Source organism: Ictalurus punctatus, chromosome 4 (genome assembly GCF_001660625.3).
Source record: "Ictalurus punctatus breed USDA103 chromosome 4, Coco_2.0, whole genome shotgun sequence".
NCBI classification, from domain to species: Eukaryota; Metazoa; Chordata; class Actinopteri; order Siluriformes; family Ictaluridae; genus Ictalurus; species Ictalurus punctatus.
In genome coordinates, this window is record NC_071284.1 from 19,094,927 (window position 1) to 19,121,484 (window position 26,558).

A 26,558-nucleotide genomic window follows, 5' to 3' on the forward strand; every position below is an offset into this window, starting at 1 on the left:
TTTTTTTTCTCATCAACGTAACCACTTTTTGCAGATATAATAGCTGAACACAGTCATGGCATTCTTTCTACACTGGAAATCAAACATTGTTCAGAAAGTTCTTCCCAATACTGTTGCTTTGCTTTCACCCTTCTGTTCAGTTCATCCCAAAGCAGCTTGATGGGATTTAAGTCTGGAGACTGTGCTGGCCATTCCATGATATGAAGCTTACCATCTTTCCTTTTCTTTTAAGGTAGTTCTGACATAACCTGGAGGTATGTTTTGGGTCATTATCTTCCTATAGGATGAACCCCTGACCAAATAGGCATATAACAGAGGGTACCGCATGGCACTACAAAATGCTGTGGTAGCAGTTTTGGTTCAGGGTGTCACTCACTCTGTGCAAGTCACCTGCTTTGAATCGAGCAAAAAAGCCCCAGACAATCACGCTTACTCCTCCATGTTTGACAGTTGGTGTCTCACACCGAGGAACCATCCTTTTGCTGACTCAACGGCATACAATAACCCTGCATGATGAACTGAAGATTTAATTGGTCCGTAAAACCTTCTTCCAGTCTTCAGTAGTCCACTGGCAGTGCTTCATGGCCCAGGCAAGCCTCTTTTTCTTATTTTGCCATCTTAGCATTGGCTTCCTTACTGCCACATGACCTGTCAAACCTGCAGCTCATAGTCTTCACTTCACAACTGAAACTGAGACTTGCTTACTTAAACCAGTGTTAAGCTGTGCTTGAAGGTGTTGTACTGTGTGCTTCCTCTGATGCAAGCTGTTGACTCTCAGAAACTTGTCTTCTGATTCTACTGTGGCTTTGGGTCTGCCAGACCTCTTCCTGTCAAAATTTCCTCCAGTTTCCAAGTGCCTTTTGAAGGTGTAGGAAACTGTACTCACTGACACCTTGGCTTTCTTTGCAATTTCTCTAAAGGAAAGACCTACAGCTTTAACTGATATAATGGTCTGTCTTCCTTGGTTAGTTGGCTTTTTCTCCCCATTATGAGAGCAATATACTACTTCCTGCAATACAATACTGTCCAAATAATGCTTAAGATGGTGTAGTAACACAGTCTGTTCTAACACTGCTATTATACAGACAGGGAGTTTGTAAGTAATCAACAAAAATTGGGACACATGTAGGAATTTTTAGCATCAACTTTCAAGCTTAATTTTACTTCCATTGCTGCAGAACAGATGTAAGTGTACAATGTATACAGTGGAGGAAATAAGTATTGAACATGTGTCATATCCCAGTCCAGCCACAACTCACTTTCCCAAGAAGCAACACACACCCCCCACACATGCATGCGCTCACCTTCCCCGGAGTTCTAATCACACACACCTGCAGCCACTCACGTCACTCTCACACCACAGCTATTTAGAAACCTTGAATGCATCTCACTTTGTGAAGTATACGTTCAGTAGACTTGTTCTCTGTCGATATTCCAAGCCGTTGTTTCTAGTGTTTGTTCGCTTAGTTTCCTTGACCTTTGCTGACGTTCCCGACCATGCATTCTGCTTTGCCCCCTATTGTTTTGTTCGCCCGATAGCCTGACCTCTGCCCGCCTTATGACCACGAACTTTGAAAACCCTTGGACTTACGTACTGATCCTGCCGCCCGCTTCGCTTCCGTGCTCCCCACAGTACGTGACAGAATACTTCGCCTTCCTATGGAAGCAGTGGGTGATTCGCGTTGGTGGCAAGCCATCGACGGCCACGGCCGGCTTATCAGCGACCATGACCAACAGCTAGCCAACCTGACTGAGCAGGTAGCTAGGCTAAATCAAGCCATGCCATTTGCTACAGCGGCGACTACGCGTTTACCTCCCACACCGGCGCCAGAGAAATACAACGGGGATCCGGCACGCTGCCGGGGTTTCCTCCTACAATGCTCCCTGTTCTTTTCTACCTACCCCCGCATGACGGAGAAGATCATCCATTTTATGGAACTTTTGACCGGGAGAGCTCTGCTCTGGGCCACAGCGGAGTGGGAGCAGGGAGATAGCACCATAACCATGTATGATCAACTGAAGGAGCGATTCCGGACTGTCTTTGATCACTCTCCAGACAACAGGGAGACTGGGGAGGAATTGTTAACCCTGAAACAAGGATCACGCTGCGTGGCAGATTATGCTCTTGAGTTTTGCACTGCAGCAGCGAGGAGCGAATGGAACCAACCCGCCCTCAAAACTATGTTTCGCCAGGAATTAAATCCTGACAACGTGACCGAACTGGCATGTCGAGATGACCAACTAACACTCGACTCACTTATTAGCCTGGCGATTTGCCTTGACCGTCTGCTACAAAGCCGCCACCCCGTACGCAGCGAGGTGGATGTTGCAGTGCAAGGTCCTCGCGTTGAACCAATGAAGCTGGGTCGGACACGGGTTAGCATGGAGGAGAGAGAACGACGCCGCCGCGAACATCGCTGTTTTTACTGCGGCGAGGAAAGGCACTTCAATCAACAATGCCCTCTCAAGCGACGCCGTACCTCAGGAGAGAACGCAGCCACTAAGCAGCATCAGCCAGGGGTGAGTTTGGGTTCAGCAGCCCAGAGCTCGTTTCAATCTACATTTTTAATGCCGGTCATATTAATGTACTCAGGGTTGTCTTGTATTTTAGAAGCGCTGATTGACTCGGGAGCGGCGGGGAATTTCATCGACCAAACCACCATACAGCAGCACAACATCCCCGTCCGCCCACTAATCACACCACGCCGGATTCAAGCTTTTGATGGAACCCCCATTGGGAGGGGGTTCATTACACACTACACTGAACCAGTCAACCTCCGTACCAGCACACTCCATCAGGAGAGTATGATTTTCCACGTCACTGTGTCTGCCCGACATCCAGTGGGCTAGGCCTGCCCTGGCTAGAACACCGTAACCCCGAGTATTTCTTGGACTCAAAGGGAGATCATACACTGGTCCCCTCATTGCATCAAACATTATCTTCAGACACTCAGACAACTGTGACCATGTTAGCAACCAAGTCCATAGAGAGCTCTAACAATATTACCACCGTCCATATTCCCATTGAATACCAGGACCTCAGCGAAGCGTTTAGTAAAGAAAAGGCTAGTGGATTACCACCTCATCGGCCCTACAACTGCGCCATCGATCTGCTTCCAGGCACTACACCACCGCGAGGAAGAGTTTACCCACTAACGCAGACTGAGCAGAGGGCTATGGAGGAATACATTCAAGAGGCATTACTCCAGGGTTACATACGACCCTCTACATCCCCAGCATCCGCCGGAATTTTCTTTGTGGAGAAAAAGGGAGGAGGGTTACAACCATGCATAGACTATCGGGGCTTAAACCAATGCTGCGTCAAGTATCGCCATCTACGGCCGTTAGTACCCGTCACTCTGGAACAGCTGCGCACTGCTACCATCTTCACCAAGTTGGATCTACGCAGTACCATGGACACTTCCTGCTGGCATACTCAAGCCCTTACCCTTACCAGAACGCCCATGGTCTCATATATCTGTGGATTTTGTAACCGATCTACCAAAGTCCCAAGGAAACACAACCATTCTGGTCACGGTGGACCGATTCTCAACGTCAGTGCGCTTCATTCCACTACACGCCATGCCCACTGCCTTTATGACAGCCGAGCTACTATTTCAAAATGTCTTCAGGTATTTTGGCATTCCGGAGGAGGTAGTCTGTGATAGGGGCCCTCAATTCACCTCCAGGGTATGGTCTAGTTTTATGGAAAAGATGGGAATCACAGTAAATCTTACATCAGGTTATCATCCACAAGCTAATGGCCAAGTGGAACGGGTCAACCAAGAATTAGGCCAATTCCTCCGAACTTTCTGTGCCTCTAACCCCGAAGATTGGAGCAAATTTCTGCCATGGGCCGAATACACCCAAAATTCTCTCCAACACTCTGCCACAAATATCACCCTTTTCCAGTGCGTACTTGGACACCAACCTCCACTGTTTCCTTGGAATGCGACTCCCACAGAAGCACCTGCAGTAGACCAATGGTTCCAACGTAGTGAGCAAGTCTGGGCAGACACACACCAGCGCCTGAGACGGACCGCACACATACAAACGCAAAGCTGATCGCCACCGCAGTGAGTATCACTGTTACCAACCCAGTGATAGGGTATGGTTATCCACCAAAGACCTAAGACAACCACATGGCTGCAAGAAACTCACCCCGAGATACACTGGGCCCTTCAAGATCCTTAAACAAATCAATGAGGTTACCTACCGTCTGGAACTACCACGACACAGCCGCATCGCCCCCTCCTTCCACGTGTTCCCCTCCTTCTTAAGCCAGTTGTCACCGGACCTCTAGCCACTGATGTGCCCTCCGAAACCCTGCCGGTTCCACTGGAGATTGATGGACAACCAGCTTACTTAATTAAGAATATCATCAACTCGAGGCGCAGGAGAGGCAGGCTTGAATATTTAGTTGAGTGGGAGGGCTACAGACCAGAAGAACAGTGCTGGATTCCAAAACAAGACATATTGGATCCGCACCTCAGTATGGACTTCCATCGCACTCACCCTGATCTTCCGGGTCCACAACCCCAGGGGAGACCCAGAAAGAACTGTTCCCAGAGTGAGCCCTTTGGGGGGGGGGGGTTCTGTCATATCCCAGTCCAGCCACGACTCAGTTTCCCAAGAAGCAACACAAACACCCCACACATGCATGCACTCGCCTTCCCCGGAGTTCTAATCACACACACCTGCAGCCACTCACGTAACTCTCACACCACAGCTATTTAGAGACCTTGAACGCATCTCACTTTGCGAAGTATATGTTCAGTAGACTTGTTCTCTGTCGACATTCCAAGCCGTTGTTTCTAGTGTTTGTTCGCTTAGTTTCCTTGACATTTGCTCACGTTCCCAACCACGCATTTTGCTTTTCCCCCTATTGTTTTGTTCACCCGATTGCCTGACCTCTGCCAGCCTTACGACCACAAACTTTGAACACTCTTGGACTTACGTACTGATCTGCCACCCGCTTCTGTTTCCGTGCTCCCCACAGTACAATATGACAACATGTCAATATTTTTTTCAGTAAATATATTTCCAAGTGGGCTATTCACATTAAATTTTCGCCAGACTTTGATACTAACTCAAGAAATCCAAACATTAAAGTCCATAAATGAAGTTATGCATAATAAAGAGGAATGACACAGGAAAAAAGTTAGCATATTGAATACACTAACTGAAATTTGTTTAATGCTTAGTGGAGAAGCCTTTGTTTGTAATGACAGCTTCCAGATGCTTTTGTATGAAGAAATTAATCGACCGCGGTATTAAGGTGTGATTTTGGCCCATTATTCTAAACATATTGTCTTTAAATCTAGTTCAATTGGATTCAAGTCAGGTGATTGACTGGGCCATTCTGACACCTTGATTTTTTTTTTATCTCTGAAACCAACTGAGAGTTTCCTTTGCTGTATGCTTTATATTGTTGTCCTGCTGGAAGGTCCACCCACATCTCATCTTCATCATCTTGGTAGATGGCAGCAGATTCTTCTTAAGAATCTTCCGGTGAAGTGTTCCATTCATCATTCTTTCAATTATATGAAATCTGCCAGTACCATGTGAGGAAAAACAGCCCCACACCATGATACTTCCACGTCCAAACTTCACTGCTGGTATGGTGTTTTTAGGGCGATGTGCAATGCCATTTCTTCTCCAGACATGGTGTGTAGTTTGACAGCCAAAAAGTTTAATTTTGCTCTTGTCTGACCAGACTACACTCTCCAAGTATTTCATAGGCTTGTCCAAATGAGTTATAGCAAATTTTAAACGATCTTTGACATGCCTTTTCTTTAGTAATTGAGTCTTGCCAGTTTAGCGTGAGCAGCGGAGTGCATTGCCTATTGTTTTCCTCTGTGATGATGGCACCTGCTGCCTCCAAGTGTTTCTGGAGATCTTTCTGAGTGGTCATTGGCTCTTGGGCTACTCTTCTGACTATTCGGGTGATTATGGAGTTATGTTGCTTCCACTTGCAGATAATGGCCCCAATGGTGCATACTGGAGGATTCAGAAGTTTTGAAATACGTCTGTATCCGATTCCATCAATATGTTTTGATACAATAAAGTTGCAAAGGTCTTGGGAGAGTTCTTTGCTTTTACCCATCATGAGATGTTGCTTGTGTGACACCTTAGTAATGAAAAGCCCTTTTATAGACCTTCAATTTACTAACCCAGTTGATAGTAATTTGCCCAGATATGAGGCATAATTACTTATGGATTTCAGCTGGTTCCTTGCCTTAACTTGCCCTGGAGAACTGCTTTTTCTTAGCATGTTCAATACTTTTTTCCTGTGTCATTCCACTTTATTACACATAATTTTATTTATGGACTTTAATGTTGTGAATAGCCTCAATGGAAATAAATTTACTGAAGAAAATGTTGATTCGTTCAATACTTATTTCCCCCACTGTGTGTATGTATGTACGTACGTATGTATGTACGTATGTATGTATGTATAACCATAAACAATTTTTGCACATTCACTGCTGTAGGGAGGCATGAGGACTGCAATGTGGTCAGAGCGATACACTGAAATGTCTGTAATGTAAAACGCCTAAGACAGTGCTACAGGGAGACAGGAAGAACAGTGGAAAATTACATGTCCCCCCAGAAATGATCAAGAACTTGCAAATGCCTTGGTGGAAGAAATCTCACAGCAAGAAATGACAAATCTGGCACAGTCCATGAGGATGAAATGCACTGTAGTACTTAAAGCAGCTGGTGGCCACACCAGATATTGACTGTTACTTTTGATATTTACCCCTCCACACTCCCCTTTGTTCAGGAACTCATAATTCCATTCATCAAATTCATCAAATTATGAAACTTATTCAGTTTATATCCCAGTTGTTGAATGTTTTTATGTTATAAAAATTTTAATATTTACAAATGTTAAGAGATTTGCTGAAAATAAAAGCAGTTGAATGTGAGAGGACATTTATTTTGTTGCTGAGTATATATACCGTGCCCTCCACTAATATTGGCTATATTTGGTGTGAGCCTTGACAAAGCAAAGTAACAACACCAAATTTGAGCTCCCTTCTTGAAGGTGGTCAGAAAAAGTCCTGAGAACTATTACGCTACGGCCAGCAGAGGGCACAGTGGCTTGGCTCCTGACGAGTCACGTGACATTATTTTGGTTCGCTCGCTTCCTGCTCAGCATCCTGTGAAGTGATTTTAATTTGCCCCAGGTGTCCATGTTTTGGGGTGATTAGGTTTTCTATTTAAACGCCTTGGTTACTGAGCACTTCGCTCAGTATTATAGTTTGTAGCCATGCCTTGAATGATCTCGTTATATGCTATGAGTCCAGTTTCTCATTTTCCTTGGTTGTGAGTTAGGTGGTTAATAAAGACTTTGATCTGTACCTGCATCCGCCTCCAATCCCCATTCTTTACAGAACAGTTCAAAATTCTTGCTTCCCTGCTTCTGCACCAAAAAGCATCTGCCCAATCAATTGCCTTGCCCACCAAAATTTAAATAAAAAAAGCAATGTGAGTCAGAACTCCAAGACTTTTCTTCTGTTTTTGTGTATATCTCATACTAAATCGCTTTAGATCATCAAATGAAATACAACATAAAACAAAAGCAACCTGAGTATACACACAATATAGTTTTTTTTTCTATTTTTTTCACTCATGTAAAAAAACTAATTTCCCCCTTAAACTTAAAATCTGGTTCTGCCACCTTTAGCAGCAATAACTGCAATCAAACACATCCGATAACAGGACATCAGTCTTTCACAGAGCTGTGGTGGAATTTTGGCCCACTTTTCTTTTCAGAACTGCTTTAGTTAAGCAATATTGGAGGGTTTTCAAGCATGAACTGCTCATTCAAGGTCCTGGCACTGCATCTCAATTGGTTCAAGTTAGGACTTTGACTAGGTCACTCCACTCCAACTTTAAGTTTGCATTTTTGAGTCATTCAGACGTGGATTTACTCCAATGCTTGGATCACTGTCTTGCTGCATAATCCATTTGCACTTGAGTTTCAACTTACATACTTAAGCCTGGCTATCCTCCTTTAGGATTTTCTGGTAGAGAACAGACTTCATGTTTCCCTTAATTATTTTACGTTGCCCAAGACCTGGAGCAGCAAAGCATTCCCACACCCTCACACTTCCACCACCATGTTTGACCATAGGCATGATGTTTGTTTCATGGAATTCTGTAACGGTACCCATGTTTTCCAAATTTTTGACTCATCCCACTTTTTTTAATTACTTTTGACTCATCAATTCACAGAACGTTCTCCCAAAAGGTCTGAGGATCAGCAAGGTGTGTTTTGGCAAAATTCAGAAAAGGCTTAACGTTCTTATGGGTTAGCAGTGGTTTTCACCTCACCACTCTTCCATGGATACCATTTTTCCTAGTGTCTTTCTGATAGTGGAGTCATGAACAGTGGCTTTTATTGATTCAAGAGAGGCCTGTAGTTCATTTCATTTGGTCCTTGGCTCTTTTGTGATTTCCTGGATGAGTAATTGCTGTGCTCTTGGAAGAATTTTGGAAGGTCAGGCACTTCTGGGAAAGTTCACTACTATTCTGAGTTTTACCATTCTTAGATAATGGCTCTCACTATGGTTCTTTGGAGTCCCAGAGTCTTTGAAATAGCTTTGAAAACATTCACATCAACCATTTCTGAAGATCCTCTGCACGAATGTCTGAACATCCTGTCCACCCTTTCTCCACCTTCACTCCCACTCCTAGTCAGTGATTTTATATTCTAACTCGTCATCCTGTAGTTGTACCCTGCCTCAACCTCCCTTTCTAAACACTGTGAGTCAGTCATTTTGGCACCTATTTCATAAATGATAAACACATCTCTTGAATCTGCCATTGTTCCAACTGATCTTAAAATTGCTATGACCTTTAAGGACTGTTACACCAGTCCTTAAAGGTCCCAACTTAGATCCATCTTCCTTCTGCAACTATCATCCTATTTCTAACATGCCTTTAATGTCTAAACATCTGGAAAAAGTTGTAGTCTACCACTTGCAGTCATATCTTGCAGCTAATAATCTCTATGACCGTTTTGAATCTGGTTTTTGCCTATTCCACAGCACTGAAACTGCTCTCTTGACAGTTATTAATAATCTCCTCCTCTCTGCTGACTCTGGATTTTTCAGTATTCTTATCTTGCTTTACCTGAGGTCTGCTTTTGACAGTGTATGCCACAAAACACTCCTTTCCAGACTTTCAGATATTGGTATTACTGGTACTGCTCTATCGTGGTTTTCTTCCTACCTCACTAACAGACAATATTTCATTTCAGTTAAGAAAAACAAATCCCCTACTGCTCCTCTCACTCAGAGTATCCCCCAGGGTTCTGAGCTAGGTTCACTACTGTTCATAATTTACAGTCTCTCATTAGGTCAGATCATCCATCATCATGGTCTCCATTATCATTGCTATGCTGATGACACCCAGATTTATACATCTGCATGTTTTGAGGAAACACATGCCATCAGCTCATTAACTCCCTGTATCAATGATGTAAAAATTTGGTTAAACAGTAATTTCCTTATATTCAATGCTGACAAAACTGTGATTGTGATTTCTGGGCAACAAACACTTATAAGAAATATTGACATTTGTGTCAATATTGATGTAAATCTGACAAAACCCTCTAAAACCATCAAGAATATGGGAATCAGTAAGAGCCATCTCTTACTTTTGAAGCCATACATTAGAACCATCACTAAAATTGCTTTCTTCCATCTATGTCACATTGCACGGCTTCACCCCATTCTCAGTTTGAAGGATGCAGAATCACTAGTGCATGCACTAGTGCACTAACATCCGAACTACTGTAACTCTCTCTTTACTGGCCTACCAGCTAAAATTATTGCACCATTACAATACATCCAAACCTATGCGGCTAGAGTTATCACTTACACCAAGCGTTCTGCACACATTACTCCCATCGTTAAATCTTCACTCGCTGCCTGTCTCATGCCATATTAAGTTTAAAATTCTTCTCCTGACATAGCAAGTTCTCAATGATCTGGCACCTCGTTATACAGTGCCCTCCACTGATATTGGCACTTGGTAAATATAAGCAAAGAAGGCTGTGAAAAATTGTCTTTATTGTTTAACCTTCTGTTCAAAACATTCACAAAAATATACTCTCATGGATATCAAACAATTGCAAACAAAACTCAGGTTTTCCAAAAAATATATCTTTGTTAAATATACGTGTGCAACAATTATTGGCACCCTTTTAGTCAATACTTTGTGCTACCTCCCTTTTGCTACAATAAAAGATAAGATAAGATAATACTTTATTAATCCCCAGATGGAGAAATTAGGGTGTCACAACAGCAGCCAAAGAAAAGAAAGAAGTTTTAAAAGAGATAGTAAGGAGAAAAATACAGGGATATATAAAGAGTATATAAGGATGTATAAATATGTATAGAAGCACAAACTCTATTTACATTATATATATATATATATATATATATATATATATATATATATATATATATATATATATATATATATATATATATATATATATATATATATATATATATATATATATATATATAATCTCACAAAAGTGAGTACACCCCTCACATTTTTGTAAATATTTGATTATATCTTTTCGTGTAACAACACTGAAGAAATTACACTTTGCTACAATGTAAAGTAGTGAGTGTACAGCTTGTATAAAAGTGTAAATTAAACCAACAAAGACAGCTATACCTCCTCCATTCTTACCGCTCTGTTTTCCTCTGTTAGCTCGCACTAGTGTGAAGCCAGCTATCTCAACCAAAGACTCAGGAATGTTCCCTGTTAGCCATGTCTCCGTGAAGCACAACAAACTGGCCTCCCTGTACTCGCTCTGGCTACTCGTCAGTGCTGCAATCTCGTCTGACTTGTTGGTCAGTGAGCTTACATTCCCCATAACAAAGGATGGAAGGCAAGGTTTGAGTCTTCCTTTTCTCTCCTGCTTCTCTCTAACCTTCACACCTGCTCTCGTACCATGCCTGTGCCTCCGTAGCTCCGCTTGTATGTCCGTCGGCAAGGTCGCCACTCTAATCTGATACATCAGAAGCTACTCCCTTGAATAAACAAGCATTGTCCAAGTAGTCTTGGTGGGTCCAAAAATACGTCAAGAAAAACGTTTAAAATGACAGTCAGGCACAAATATAGACAATAAGGTGAAATAAAAAGTCTGGTGTAAAACCAGAACGATAGAACATCAGAAAGAGGTGAAAAAAAGAAGTTAAAGTTAAAAGCTGCAGGAACTGTTGTAACCAGCTGCCACTCGCATCTGCGCCATTTTTGAAAAAGCTCTGAGTCTTCTCCGATAATGCCTGATGAGGTTGGAGAATACATGGCAAGGGATCTGAGACCATTCCTCCATACAGAAACTCTCCAGATCGTTCAAATTTTGAGGTCCACACTGGTGGACTCTCCTCATCAGTTTACCTCACAGGTTTTCTATGGCTTTCAAGTCAGGAGACTGGGATGACCATGGCAGGACCTTGATTTTGTGGCCAGTAAACCATTTTTTGTGTTGACTTTGATGTATGTTTTGGATCATTGTCCTGCTGGAAGATCCAACTATGGCCCATTTTAAGCTTTCAGGCAGAGGCCATCAAGTTTTCATTTAATATCTGTTGATATTTGAGTCCATGATGCCCTGTATCCTAACAAAATGTCCAGGTCCTCTGACAGAAAAACAGCCCCAAAACATTAAAGATCCACCACCATATTTAACTGTGGGCATGAGTAGTTTTCCATATGGCTATCTCTCTGTGTGTGCCAAAACCACCTCTAATGTTTATTGCCAACAAGCTCTATTTTGGTTTCCAGTAGTGTCTGGCAAACTGAACATGCATGAGTTTGTTTTTGGATGAGAGTAGAGGTTTTTTCTTGAAACCCTTCCAAACAAGTTGTGGTGATGTAGGTAACTTCGGATTGTAGGTTTGGAGACTTTCTGACCTCAAGATAATAAGAAAGTCGCTCCTTCCTCGACTGCCGTGCCGGCACGAAGCGGACAGCCCCGTGCCAAGCACACCATCAGCCAGAAGGACCATCACAGTGGGGTGGGACCGTCGACGCTACACCGGCTGGCGATTGGGGAGTCCGTCAGGAAAATTCCACCACTCAGGCATCGGCGGAAGAGGATAAAAAGATGCTCTTCCGCCCGTGCGAGGAGAAGAGACAGACTACGTTCGAGTGCGGACGAGACCGCCGGACGGTGAGATCGCGTTCGACGGTGGATGACGGCATGGGAAACCCACACACACCTCTTGGGAACCCCGACACGCCCTCGAGAACGTCATAACACCAGCCACACCCCCACAAAACCCCTCACACTCACACACACTCGCCTCCTCACTACAGACAGCTCCCACACAGACAAATAAAACCCCCCTATTGACTAAAACCTGTCTCTTGTGGTCTGTGCTCCACCCTTCCCCGGGCTAATTCCCTTACAGAATGCATCGAGGTATCAATAATGGTTTAACACCTATATTTAACAGATTTTTTTGATAAACCTGTTTTGTATTTGCAATTGTTTGATATCCATGAGAGCATAGCATTTTTGTGAATTTTTAACAAAATATCAAAAGGATAAACAACAAAGACAATTTTTCACAACCTTCTTTGCTCATATTTACCAATGGTGCCAATATTATTGAAGGGCACTATATATGTGATCTGTTGCATCTATATACATCAGTAACCACTCTTCGTTCTTCAGATTCCAAATTGTTGTCTGTCCCTAGATTTCGTTTATCTACTTTTGGTGGGAGATCCTTCAGTGTAGTTGCACCTAAACTGTGAAACTCATTACATCAGAGCCTCTGAGAAATCTCCTCTATTTCTATTTTTAAAACTCCACTTAAAACACATCTTTTCTCAGCACACTATCTGTCTATTACTGATTGTTTTATTTCCTGTTTTGTAATTGAGATTATAACTTGTGTTGAAATGTATATGAAGAAAAAGTGTCCTTGAGCTTGGGAAAGGTGCTATATAAATAAAACACATTATTATTGAAACCCTTCCCAGACTGATGTATTTCAATCACCTTCTTCCTCATCATTTTTGGAGTTACTTTGGCATAGTGTGTTATGTACCTTTTAACCAACTTCATGCTGTTTAGAATATTCTATTTAAGTGTGGATTTGATTGAACAGGGCTGGCAGAGATCAGGCCTGGTTATAGCTAGTCCAACTGAACCCCATTATGAATGCAGTTTCATAGATTTGGGAAATTAGTACCTACGGGGGCAAATACATTTACACAGAGACCCAGTTGGTATTGGAACTTTTTTTCTTCAATAAATAACATTATCATTTTTAAAACTGTGTATTGTGTTTACTCGTGTTACCTTTGTCTTATCTTAGATTTTGTTTTAATTTCTGAAACAATTTAGTATGATATACACAAAAGCAGACGAAATCCGGCAGATACTTTTTCACAGCACTGTATAAACACTCTACCAAAAAAAAAAACCTGTGACAATAAAAGGGATCACTATCACATTTCTCAGGAAGAGCTAAGGGAAACAGCAGTTGCCAAGTGATAGAAAGGAATCTGTATTTTAATGTGGAATATATGAGATCAATGGTACAAAAAAAGATAGACAAACACAGAATCACCAATACAAGAAATAATGTCAAACCCATACGTCCAGTAAAGCCGAAATGGGGGCAAAATAGAGATCAAATAATTTTAAACAATAGCAAAAGTCAGAACATTTAAAAAAAAAAAAAAAAAAAAAGAACTTTTCCTGAAGCTGATCAGAAAATATGCAAGGATATCTGGTATATTCACTGTTGTTTTGAACAAAACTGGTGATATGCTGTTAAATCTTTATCCAGTTTGTTACACCACGGCCAGCAGAGGGCACTGTCTCGCTTTCCGTGGCAGCGAGAGACAGCTCGCACAGGGGCCCGGGACCCCCGTTGGAGGGGGGTTCTTGGTGCTCCGGGAGGAGCACCCTTTGGAGGGGGGTTCTGTTACACCACGGCCAGCAGAGGGCACTGTGGCACGGCTCTGGACTGGTCACATGACTTTGTTTTGTTTTCATTCGCTTTCTGCCCAAGTTCTAGTTTCTGTTTGAGGATGTTCTTGATTTAACCCAGGTGTCTTTGGTTTAGATTAATTATGTTGGGTATTTAAACCCCTCGGGTCTATGTGCACGTCGCGCGATATTATTTGTAGTTGAGATACCTGTGTGAGAAGCATCAGTCTTAACGGTGTAGCGTCTAAGTTTAGCATGCAAAGCGGTCTTTGTTTTCATGTCCTGTTTTCTGCCTCGACTCTAGTCCCATGTTTTCTCGCTAACTCCATATAGACCGCGTTCCCGTGTTTGCTTGTTTGTTTTATTGATTTATTAATAATCCATATTAATAATTAATTATTAATAATAATTATCCATCTGTTCTGTAAAACAGTTACTATATCTTGCTCTTAATGATTGGAAAGGTTTATGCATTGATGTGTGCACACATGGGTACAGATTGCAACCTTCCAAATTTTATAGCCTGTGGCCTACTAAGTGATCAGCTATCTCGTTCTTTAAACTGATATTTAGAAGTGTTTCAGTTTTTACCATTTGCAGTTTTAAAGGACATTCTTTTGGACTTCCTGCTGGGTCCTTAGGTGGCAGCTTTCTTTTTGGGAAATTATATTATTATTTATTAATATGTTATTATTTAATTATGATATATTATTTATGTGTCACCCCTTTAAACTGTGTACCTTTTCTGTTGCCCCTGAGAATCTAATGCAGAACCTCTTAGTTACACTGTAGTAATATAATGACATAATTGTAAAATTTAATTAATTGAACTGAATTGAATCAAATGAATTTAATGGAATGGATTGACTGCAGTGTGTGAATATCATATTTAGTCGCCAATGAGTGGTACACATGCTTTGTACCTGGAAAGCTCCTCCAGCTTGGACTTAGCATATTCCAAACTATTCCTCTCCACATGTTCATGAGGCGTGTGTGCCAACAGCTCATGGAGAGTCAAAATGTAGCGGGGTATCTGTTAGGAAAAAGCACCATAAAGTGGAATGGAGCACATGTGCTTAGGGCAGAGGCTATAACTACAGTGGTGCTTGAAAGTCTGTGATCCCTTTATATATCTGCATAAATATGACCAAAAACATCATCAGATTTTCACACAAATCTTAAAGGTAGACAAAGAGAACCCAATAAAACAAATCAGACAAAAATATTATACCTGGTCATTTATTCATTAAGGAAAATTATCCAATATTACATATCTGTGAGTGGCAAAAGCATGTGAACCTCTAGAATTAGCAGTAAATTTGAAGGTGAAATTATAGTCAGATATTTTGAATCAATAGGATGACAGGTGCAAGTGAGCACCCTGTTTTATTTAAAGAGCCAGGATCTATCTTCACATCATGTTTGTGGAAGTGTATCATGGCATGAACAATGGAGATGTCTGCGGATTACATAAAGAGTTTTGATACTCATCAGTCTGGAAAGGGTTTAAAAACCATATTTAAATAGTACTCCACCAATCCACAGTCAGACAGATTGTGTACAAAAGGACAAAATTCAACGTTGACCAACAAAGATCACTCATGAAACAAGACATGCAATATTTCATAAGGTCACAAAGAAACCCAGGGCAACCTCTAAGCAACTAAAGGCCTCTCTCACCTTGGCTAATGTTAATGTTACCCATTGTTACCCTCCCCAGGAATGGTTGACAAGCCAGAAGGCTATTGGAGAAATGTCCAATTTCAGTGAATGCTGATGTGTCTGACTGCCACTGCTCCACGGTTTCTTAAATGTTGACTTTAAGGAAATTGTATGCTTTTTGTTTGAAGTGACCTCTCATGAAGTTCTAAGAACTGCTTTTTATGCATTTTTGTTTTCTTTGGATTGTCTATGGCCCAACCCATAACTTGTGCCATACAATAGAGCTTGTGCTGTCCTATGGTTTTTCTGTTTCAAATTTGGAGGTTTCTGACGCTGGTATTTCCAATCATTATTCAGTTGTGTTTTTTTGCCCATGCAACTTACCCATGTTTTCTCAGCCTATTCATTCCTTCACTGCCAACTTATTTTCTGAATATTATCACATTTTACTAATGATTTTTCTAACAAAATTTATACCGAACATTTAGTTGAAGGTTTTAATAAATCTTGCTCCATTACTCTTGATAATGTTGCACCGCTTAAGCCAAGGAGAGCTAAGGGTGCCTCCCAACCTTGACTAAATGATATCACCTGCAATCTTAGACAAGAGTGTAAAAAGGCAGAGTGTAATTGGAAAAGGGGCAATCTTCTCATCATGAGATGTTTCTTGTGTGACACCTTGGTAATGGAAAACCTTTTTATAGACCATCAATTTACTAACCCAGCTGATATTAATTTGCACAGATAGGAGGTATAATTACTTTCTAACTACTTATGGATTTCAGCTAGTTCCTTGCCTTACCTTGCCTTGGAGAACTGCTTTTTCTTAGTGTGTTCAATACTTTTTTATTGTGTCATTCCACTTTATTACACATAACTTTATTTACAGACTTTAATATTGTGAATTCTTTATATATGTGGATTTCTTGAGTTAATACCAAAGTCTGGTGAAAATTTAATGTGAATAGCCTCAGTGGAAATATATTTACTGAAAAAAATGTTGATGCGTTCAATACTTATTTCCCCCACTATAAATGTTGTGGAAGGACCTGAAGCAAGCAGTTCATGTGAGGAAACCCACCAACATCCCAGAATTGAAGCTTTTCTGAAATGAGGAATGGACTAAAATACCTCCCAGCTTATGTGCAGAGCTGATCAACAGTTACTGGAAACACTTAGTTGCAGTTATTCCTGCACAAAGGGGTTATACCAGATACTGAAAGCAAAGGTCCACATACTTTTGCCGCTCACAGATATGAAATATTGCATCATTTTTCTCAATAAATAAATGACCAAGTATTGTTTTGTCTCAATTGTTTAACTGGGTTCTCTTTATCTACTGCTAGGACTTTCTGTTAGGACTGTGAAAATCTGATGTTGCTTTAGGTCACATTAATGCAGAAATATAGAACATTCTAAAGGGTTCACAAACTTTCAAGCACCACTGTAACTATGAGGACACTGTCATGACCACAACAGTTTTGGATTTTTTAAAAACTTTCCTTGTTATCAAATTCAATATGGAAACAGCAATGTCTTGATATTATGGTTACAGAATGTAGTGATGGCTGGTTCTCAAATCAACACAGCAGCCAGCTTAGAAGGACACTTTAGGTTTGCCCACAGATTTAATCATCCATTATGTTTAGCTCTCATGAGACACTATCAGACTTTAACTTCTTGTTGAGAGTTACGCATCATACATGTTATTGTAACACCTGACATAGCTATATTATGATTGTCTGAGTTTAAGCAGTCCATTGGCAGCTTGTAAAACGCAAGCTACTTGTAACATCGCTAGCCAGATCAGCCATCACAATCAATTGCTATGACAATATCACTAACAAGGTCATTTTTATGCATACGTTTTCAGTAAACCGTGAGTAGAAATGAGGGAGTAGAGAGGAGAGGATGAAGACACACACACTGAGAAATAGAGAGAGATAACTATAAACATCCAAACATATCAGCACAAATGTACACTTACCATCCACTTTAATAGGAACACCTGTACACCTGCCCATGTATGCAGTTATCCAAATCAGCCAATAATGTTGTAGCTGCACAATGCATAAAATCATGCAGATACAGGTAAAGAGATTCAGTTAATGTTCACATCAAACATCAGAATGGGGAAAAAGTGTGATCTCTTTGACTTTAACTGTGGCATGGATGTTGATACCATAAGAGTTGGTTTAAATATTTCAGAAACGGCTGATCTCCTGGGATTTTTAAACACAGCAGTCTCTAGGGTTTACATAGAATGGTCTTGGAAAAAAAAAAAAACATTGAGTGAGCAACAGTTCTGTTGGTGGAAAAACCTTGTTGATAGAAGTTAGAGGAAAATGGCCAGATTGGTTCAAGCTGCCATGAAGGATATAGTAACTCATATAATCACTCTTTACAACCATGGTGAGAAGAAAAGCATCTCAAAATGCACAACACTGCCAAGAACAAGAATCTGAGGCTATCTGTCAGACTCACCAAAACTGGACAGTTGAAGACTGGAAAAAGACCAGGTAACTAATCTTCAACTGTCCAGTTTGGGTGAGCCTCTGCCCATGATAGCCTCTGATTCCTGTTCTTGGCTGCCAAGAGTGGAACTCAGTGTGTTCTTCTGTTGTTATAGTCCATCCACTTCAAGTTTTAATGTTTTGTGCATACTGAGATGCTTTTCTGGTGACCACGGTTGTTAAGAGTGATTATATGAGTTACTATATCCCTCCTGGCAGCTCGAACCAATCTAACATTTCCCTCTGACCTCTCTTATCAACAAGTTCTTTCCACCCATAGACCTCTCATTCACTGTGTTTTTTGTTTTTCCCTAGAGACTGTTGTGTGTGAAAATCCCAGGAGATCAGCAGAGATATTCCAAGCAGCCAATTTGGAACCCACAATCATTTCATGGTTAAAGTCACAGAGATCACACTTTTCCTTCATTCTGATGTTTGATATGAACATTAGCTGAAGCTCTTGACCGGTATTTGCATGGTTTTATACATTTTCTGCTGCCCCATGATTGACTGACTGGATAACACAGACATCCCACCTCTCATGGAAGTTCTGGGAGTCTCCTGCATATTGACAGCAGCTCCCTGATGCCTGCAAATTATGTACAATATCTGGAAATTAATTTTTTTGAGAGCAAGCGAGTGAGAGAGACACTAGAGAATTTATAATAGTAGACAGGATCTGGAAAGACAAAGAGCTTGTGTGACAGGACATAGTGAGAGAGTGACAGAGAGTGTATCCTGATTGGTCTCTCTTTCTGCTAACTAGACTTATAAGGTTTCTCTGTGGGCAGGCTTTACTGTTGACCTCTCTCTCTTCTCAGTTCAACCATCAGTTCAGTGTACCACTGTAGTTCAGTTACACTGTAGTGGCAGAGTGTCCAAAAAAAATAATACAAAACACACTTCACCCCAGACTACACTAATGTGTGCCCCTGCTTAACAAGGGTCAAAAATAATGACAGTTTTTCTCAATGAACTCTTTTTAACAGCAACTTTTTGATTGTCCATTGTTGTGGGTTAAATGATTGTAAAAGACATGTTGAGGTGAGTCTAACAGGTGTCATTCATTCAATAGCATAGTTAAACTAGCTGGCACCAAACTCCCTGTAGACTTGCTTAAAATTTAATAATAATATAAGTTGAATAACATAACATAATGTAATAGTATATAATATAAAAATGTTACATAAATGTCTCCTTACATGTCAGCAATTAAACACATTTTTAATTCTGCTTATGTGGAGGGTTAGCTGTAGGAGTCCCTGTGTGTGTAAATAGTATCAATATGTGATCAAAAAAAAAAAATATATATATATATATATATATATATATATATATATATATATATATATATATATATATATATATATATATATATATATATATATATATATACACACACACACACACACACACACACACACACATATATATATACATACAGTATCTCACAAAAGTGAGTACACCCCTTACATTTTTGTAAATATCCGATTATATCTTTTCATGTGACAACACTGAAGAAATGACACTTTGCTACAATGTAATGTACTGAGTGTACAGCTTGTATAGCAGTGTAAATTTGCTGTCCCCTCAAAATAACTCAACACACAGCCATTAATGTCTAAACCACTGGCAACAAGTGAGTAAACCCCTAAGTGAAAATGTCCAAATTGGGCCCAAAGTGTCAATATTTTGTTTTAACTGGCACCATTTTTTGGCCACCATTATTTTCCAGTACTGCCTTAACCCTTTTGGGCATGGAGTTCACCAGAGCTTCACAGGTTGCCACTGGAGTCCTCTTAAACTTCTCCATGACATCATAGAGCTGGTGGAGGTTAGAGACCTTGTGCTCCTCCACTTTCCATTTGAGGATGCCCCACAGATACTCAATAGGATTTAGTCCATCACCTTCACCCTCAGCTTCTTTAGCAATTCAGTGGTCATCTTGGAGGTATGTTTAGGGTCATTATCATGCTGGAATATTGCCCTGTGGCCCAGTCTCCGAAAGGAGGGGATCATGCTCTGCTTCACTATGTCATAGTACATGTTAGTATTCAGGGTTCCCTCAATGAACTGTAGCTCCCCAGTCCCGGCAGCACCCATGCAGCCCCAGACCATGACACTTCCACCACCATGCTTGACTGTAGGCAAGACACACTTGTCTTTGTACTCCTCACATGGTTGCCACCACACATGCTTGACACCATCTGAACAAACCATGTTTATCTTGGTCTCCTCATACCACAGGACATGGTTCCAGTAATCCATGTCCTTAGTCTGCTTGTCTTTAGCTAACTGTTTGCGGGCTTGTGCATCATCTTTAGAAGAGGCTTCCTTCTCGGACGACAGCCATGCAGACCAATTTGATGCAGTGTGCGGCGTATGGTCTGAGCACTGACAGGCTGACCCGCCAGCCCTTCAACCTCTGCAGCAATGCTGGCAGCACTCATACGTCTATTTCCCAAAGACAACCTCTGGATATGACGCTGAGCATGTGCACTCAACTTCTCCGGTCGACCATGGTGAGACCCGTTCTGAGCGGAACCTGTCCTGTTAAACTGCTGTATGGTCTTGGCCACCGTGCTGCAGCTCAGTGTCAGGGTCTTCGCAATCTTCTTATAGCCTAGACCATCTTTATGTAGAGCAACAATAATTTTTTTCAGATCCTCAGAGAGTTTTTTGCCATGAGGTGCCATGTTGAACTTCCAGTGACCAGTATGAGGGAGTGTGAGAGCAATGACACCAAATTTAACACACCTGCTCCCCATTCACACCTCAGACCTTGTAACACTAACAAGTCACATGACACCGGGGAGGGAAAATGGCAAATTGGGCCCAATTTTGGCATTTTCACTTAGGGGTGTACTCACTTTTGTTGCCAGCAGTTTAGACATTAATGGCTATGTGTTGAGTTATTTTGAGGGGACAACAAATTTACACTGTTATACAAGCTGTACACTCACTACTTTACATTGTAGCAAAATTACATTTCTTCAGTGTTGTCACATGAAAAGATATAATCAAATATTTACAGAAATGTGAGGGGTGTACTCACTTTTGTGAGATATTGTATATTGTGAATACAATTTTTTGTGAATTTTTTTAACATATCAAAAGATTAAACAATAAACAATAAATAATAAACAATATAATTAAAGATTATATAATTAAATAACATTTTTATAATAATCTATATAGTTTATTTTATATAATTATATGACTAATTTATATAATTATAGTATTATTATAATAAATATATTAAATATTTATTTATATTATCTTTAATTATGTTGTTTATTATTTATTGTTCATTGTTTAACCTTTTGAGCTGTTGTTAAAAAATAAAAAATAAATAAATAAAACCATTTTATGGATATCAAATGATTGCTCTCATTGATATCAAACAATTGCAAACAAAACACAGGTTTATCCAAAATGCAGTTGGAGAGTGCATGGCAAGGGATCTGAGACCATTCCTCCAAACAGAATCAGATCCTTCAAATTTTCTCTTAAGTTCACCCCACAGGTTTTCTATGGGTTTCAAGTCAGGGGACTGGGATGGCCATGGCAGGACCTTGATTTTGTGGTGAGTAAACCATGTTTGTGCTGATTTTAATGTATGCTTTGGATCATTGTCCTGCCGGACAATCTGACCATGGCCCATTTTAAGCTTTCTGGCAGAGAGTCCATGATGCCATGTATCCTAACAAAATGTCCAGGTCCCCTGGCAGAAAAACAAACCCAAAATATTAAAGAGCCACCAGGATATTTAACCCTGGTCATGTATATGTATTTGTATATAATTGCAATGTATATACATATACGTATATATTTTATATCAATGGGAATATACTTCAAATGTATTGTTTTCATATGAATTCATATGGGTGCCAATAATTGTTGCACATCTATATTTAACAAATATTTTATACATATATACATATATATAAACCTGTGTTTGACGTCCATGAGAGCAATTTTTGCATTTATAGTATTTTTGTGATTTTTTAAAAAAAAGTTCAAAAGGTTGAACAATAAAGGCAATTTTTCACAGCCATTAAAGTGGATAGTGAGTATATTACTTATGCAGGAAAGTAAACATACTCCTCCTCCTCCTACTACTACTACTACTACTACTACTACTAATAATAATAATAATAATAATAATAATAATAATAACAATAATAATAATTAATATTAATAATACATATTTAAATTTTATCTGAATGGTTACAACTTTGAGTTTATAATGAAAGAGAAAGGGAGAGTAATGGGACTGTTAAGAAATAGAATGGTCACCTGGAACATAGGATATGTGAGAAAGGTCTCCAGAGTGCGCTCCTCACAGTCAGGCTTGGACTCATACTGCTTCAGCAGCTTGTCAAAATCACGGTTCTGTTTGCAGTGTGCCAGGATCTGCAGGCTGTACTGGTGATTACGAACAAACTCCTGGTAGATGTTCAGCATGGGCAGGAGAATGTCAAAGAGGTCAGCTGGTGGCCAAAGATAATGAAATAACAGATAATCTCTGGTTAAAATTTAGTCAGAATTTTACTAGCAAATGCAACTTATTAATCATTTGGTTGACCTTATACTTGAGAAACACTCACCCAAGACTAATGTTGGCCAGCTTGCTATACGTGCTTTCAGGCCTTGATAGAATATCTGGTGTAAAAACATGATGGTTTCACTGCGAACACAAGACCACAAAATTTATTTAGTTATTTTAAGTTTGGGGTGTGTAGAGGTGGAAGAGTATACTGGTATACTCTGGTAGGAAAAGTGTAAAAAATTCTAGTTATAATAGTTATAGATGTCCTTCTTCTGGCATCACTCCAAATGACTGCCTGTTACAGTAGTTCTGTGATTGTATGTATTTGTATTATTGGAATGGCAAGGCCAATTCTTTTGTTTTCACTATAAACTGAAGACCTTTGGGTTTGAGAACGAAAGATGAGATGATGAATATGAGATGTTTGATTTATAGATGATTATCAGAGATTAAATATCTCCTCAACCGAAGAAGAGTGCATTCAGAACTGGGGGCAGAGAGGAAATGACATGGGTCCAGAGAGAGCTTAAAGTAAGGATCATAGAGGCCAACGATGACTATAAGTGGGAGAAGAAATTGGGGCTGAAAAACTCACACCAACTGTGGAAAGGCCTAAAGGAAATGCACGGCTCCAAGTTAGCTCAGGGCAGCTGTGAATGGTCAATTACCTCAATCAATGCTTTACATGGTTTGACAACAGCCCCCTCTCACACCTCCTCCTCTTCAATATTGCCCTTGCCTCCCCTGATCTCATCTATAGATAATAGGAACTATGTAAACTCTGTCACATAACACTCATGCATGCTGCCAGAGAGAGGCATAGACCTTCCACTAATAGTGTAGTCTCATGAGAACTACATCTACTATCAGTTGGAACTACATTTCAGTTCATTCATTACTGCAACTGGTTGCACCTGGGACTACCCATGTAAGTGCGTGGGTCTGATAAGATGAGGTCAGTAAACGGTATATGTTCTTGTTCTATGGTTGCAGAGGTTTTCCTGCAAAAATAAAGAAGAAGAAAGAAAAGAAAACTTCTCTCTCTAGTTATTTCTGAGTCAATTCAGCCTGGTGGCTCAGTGTGTAAGAGTACATTCTGTTTCAACTTTGAGAACCGGGTTCTATTGCCACTAACCACAACCCTTACTTCACTCGCTTTGACTAACTAAACTCTTCTTTTGGGTCCATTATTTGTGCATGAGTGATGTTAAGACAATCATTCTGATTATGGGGCATCTTACAGCCCTTATAATTATGGAGTGTTTTACAAAGTCATACAATCCTCAGTTTCTCCCTCTCCCGCTTTTACAATGCACATCTCTACACATCAGACGCCATTACCCGCACACACTTTCGTGACAGATGCACATACGCACTCTCATGCTCTCTACTACCATGTCAGTCACTGCAGTTTAATTCTGCATCTGTCTGCTTCAGGGCCTAGGCAACTTGCCATAATTAACAGAACCATGAATTTTGCTCTCTACCAGAAAATATTGAAGAAGAATGTTCAGTAATCTGTCCATGTTCTGATGCTCAAGCACATGTGAGTTATGTTAGAAGAAAACGGTTAATGCAATATTTGTGTGAAACCCCTTGAATTAAAGCTGAAAGTCTACACTTCCATAACATCTTAATTGCTTCATTGCAAATCCATTGTGGTGGTGTACAGAGGCAAAATTCTGAAAATTGTGTTACTGTCCAAATACTTCTGGACTTGACTGTAAATGGGGAGAAGCTTTGAGCAATCTTCCAAACAGCAAACAACACAATGCCACAGCAGGTCCCAGTTGTGTGCATCCTCACCTACCACACTCTGAAGCCTACCTAGTTTGGTTAAATTGCTCTCAATTTGAATATAAAAAACAGATGTTTGTAACATGCCCAGTCCAGCCAACAACTCACAACACCACACCCTCAGCAGTGCGAACCCAGCACCCTGGTTCCCCAGAGTATTAACACCTGAACATTGTTTCCTGTTTATCAGCCGTTACATAAAAGGATCACCATTCCATAAGTTCCCTGTGCATCACTGCACACTTGCCCATGTGCTCTCATTCTGTCAAGTTTTTCATTTGCCTGTGTCACTTGCTGTTCATTAATTGTATTCAATTAATATGAGTGTTGTTCAGCTAGCTCGCTTTATGTCCAGGTATCCTGTTTTTTCTTGTAGTTTCTGTTGGTGGCTTCCTTCCAGGTTCACTATGTTTTCAACTTGCAAGTTGTGCAGATTAATGGTTTAAACTCCCACCTTGGTTTATTTATCATGTTTTCCTTTCTGTTGTTGATTTATAATTGCATGTTTTGTTAAATAAACTGCTAAAGCATCCTTTCTGTCAGTCTTTTGTTACAGATGTATAGGTATCTTTTCTGTAGAAGTTTACACAGATCAGCCAACATGGGACCTAAGAAGAGTTTCCTGATCTGTAAGAAACTGTTTGTTAAACCATCACTTATAGTAAAGATAAAAACATTTCTACAGGCCTTAGATATGGCTTAACTTGGGTCCATGGCCTCTGGGTAGTGTGTCACTTAGACAAAGATAACATGTTGAACATGTCCCCCTGTTGAGCATGTCCCCCTATGTTTAACACAGCAGTGTCCCTATGCTCAGGGGGTTACTTGATGATGGGAAACATCCATCAGTTATGGCGTCTCTGGTGCTGTGAGGTGGCCTATGGACCTGGATTTGTATCCTTGCTATAGTGCCTTCTTTCTGTATGACTTCTGAAGGAGTATGATTGGAGCAAGTTCATTACCGCATCACTTTTGGACAACAGCAGCAACAGAAGTTTGGTGGGCTTCTATTGATACATTGGATGGTAATAAAGGTGGTGCACGGTGGCTTAGTGGTTAGCATGTTCGCCTCACACCTCCAGTGTCCGGGGTTCGATTCCCGCTGGGGCCATGTGTGTGCGGAGTTTGCATGTTCTCCCCGGAGTGCGGGGGTTTCCTCCGAGTACTCCAGTTTCTGCCCATGTCCAAAAGACATGCATGGTAGGCTAAAGTGTCCGAAGTGTATGAATGGGTGTGTGATTGTGCCCTGCGATGGACTGGCACGGTGTATCCAGGGTGTATCCCGCCTTGTGCCTGATGCTCCCTGGGATTGGCTCCAGGTTCCCCCGCGACCCTGAAGAAGGAGTAAGCAAGTCATGTGTTGGAAGCAATACAAAATGGGTAAGTGTAAGGATCTGAGTGACTTGTGATGGCTAGATGACTGGGTTAGAGCATCTCCAAAACAGCAGGTCTTGTGGGGTATTCCCGATGTGCAGTGGTTAGAACCTACCTAAAGAAAGACAACCAGTGAACTGATGACAGTGTCATGGGTGCCCAAGTGTCATGGGTGCCTTGATGTGCCTGGGGAGCAAACGCTAATCCATCTGTTAAAATCCCACAGATTGCTAAAAAAGTTAATGCTGACTATGATAGAAATGTGTCAGTACAAACATTGGGCTGCATAGCCATAGACTGGTCAGAGTGCCCATGCTTTCCACCCCGTCCTAACGTGGGGAAACGGTGGCACCTGCTAACGTGGGGAAGCGATGGCACCTGGATGCAAAGAAGACAAGCCGGTGGAGGAAGTATGATGCTCTGGGCAATGTTCTGCTGGGAAATTTGGGTTCTGGCATTCAAGTGGACGTTACTTTGACATGTACGACCTACCAAAACACTGGTGCAGACTGAGTACACCCCTTCATGGCAATAGTATTCCCTAATGACAGTGGCCTCTTTCAGCAAGATAATGCACCCTTCCACTGTGCAAAAATTGTTCAGGAATGGTTTGAGGAACATGAAAAAAAGTTTAAGGTGTTGACTTGGCCTTCTCTTTCCCTAGCTCTCAATGCAA

At 40.8% G+C, this 26,558-nt stretch overlaps 2 protein-coding genes across 3 annotated transcripts in view; one reads left to right on the forward strand and one right to left on the reverse strand.

Annotated features, from left to right (window-relative positions):
• Nucleotides 1–26,558, reverse strand: part of rasgrf1 (Ras protein specific guanine nucleotide releasing factor 1) — a 444,677-nt gene that overhangs the window by 160,259 nt on the left and 257,860 nt on the right. The window contains exons 6-8 of the mRNA XM_017465599.3: nt 22,770–22,849; nt 22,459–22,652; nt 14,908–15,017 (exon numbers count right to left, since the gene is read on the reverse strand). Coding sequence (XP_017321088.3) covers nt 14,908–15,017; nt 22,459–22,652; nt 22,770–22,849 — 384 coding nt within the window. The remainder of the gene's footprint in view (nt 1–14,907; nt 15,018–22,458; nt 22,653–22,769; nt 22,850–26,558) is intronic.
• Nucleotides 1–26,558, forward strand: part of LOC128629542 (magnetosome-associated protein MamJ) — a 62,128-nt gene that overhangs the window by 32,328 nt on the left and 3,242 nt on the right. The gene's annotated exons all lie outside the window — the stretch shown is intronic.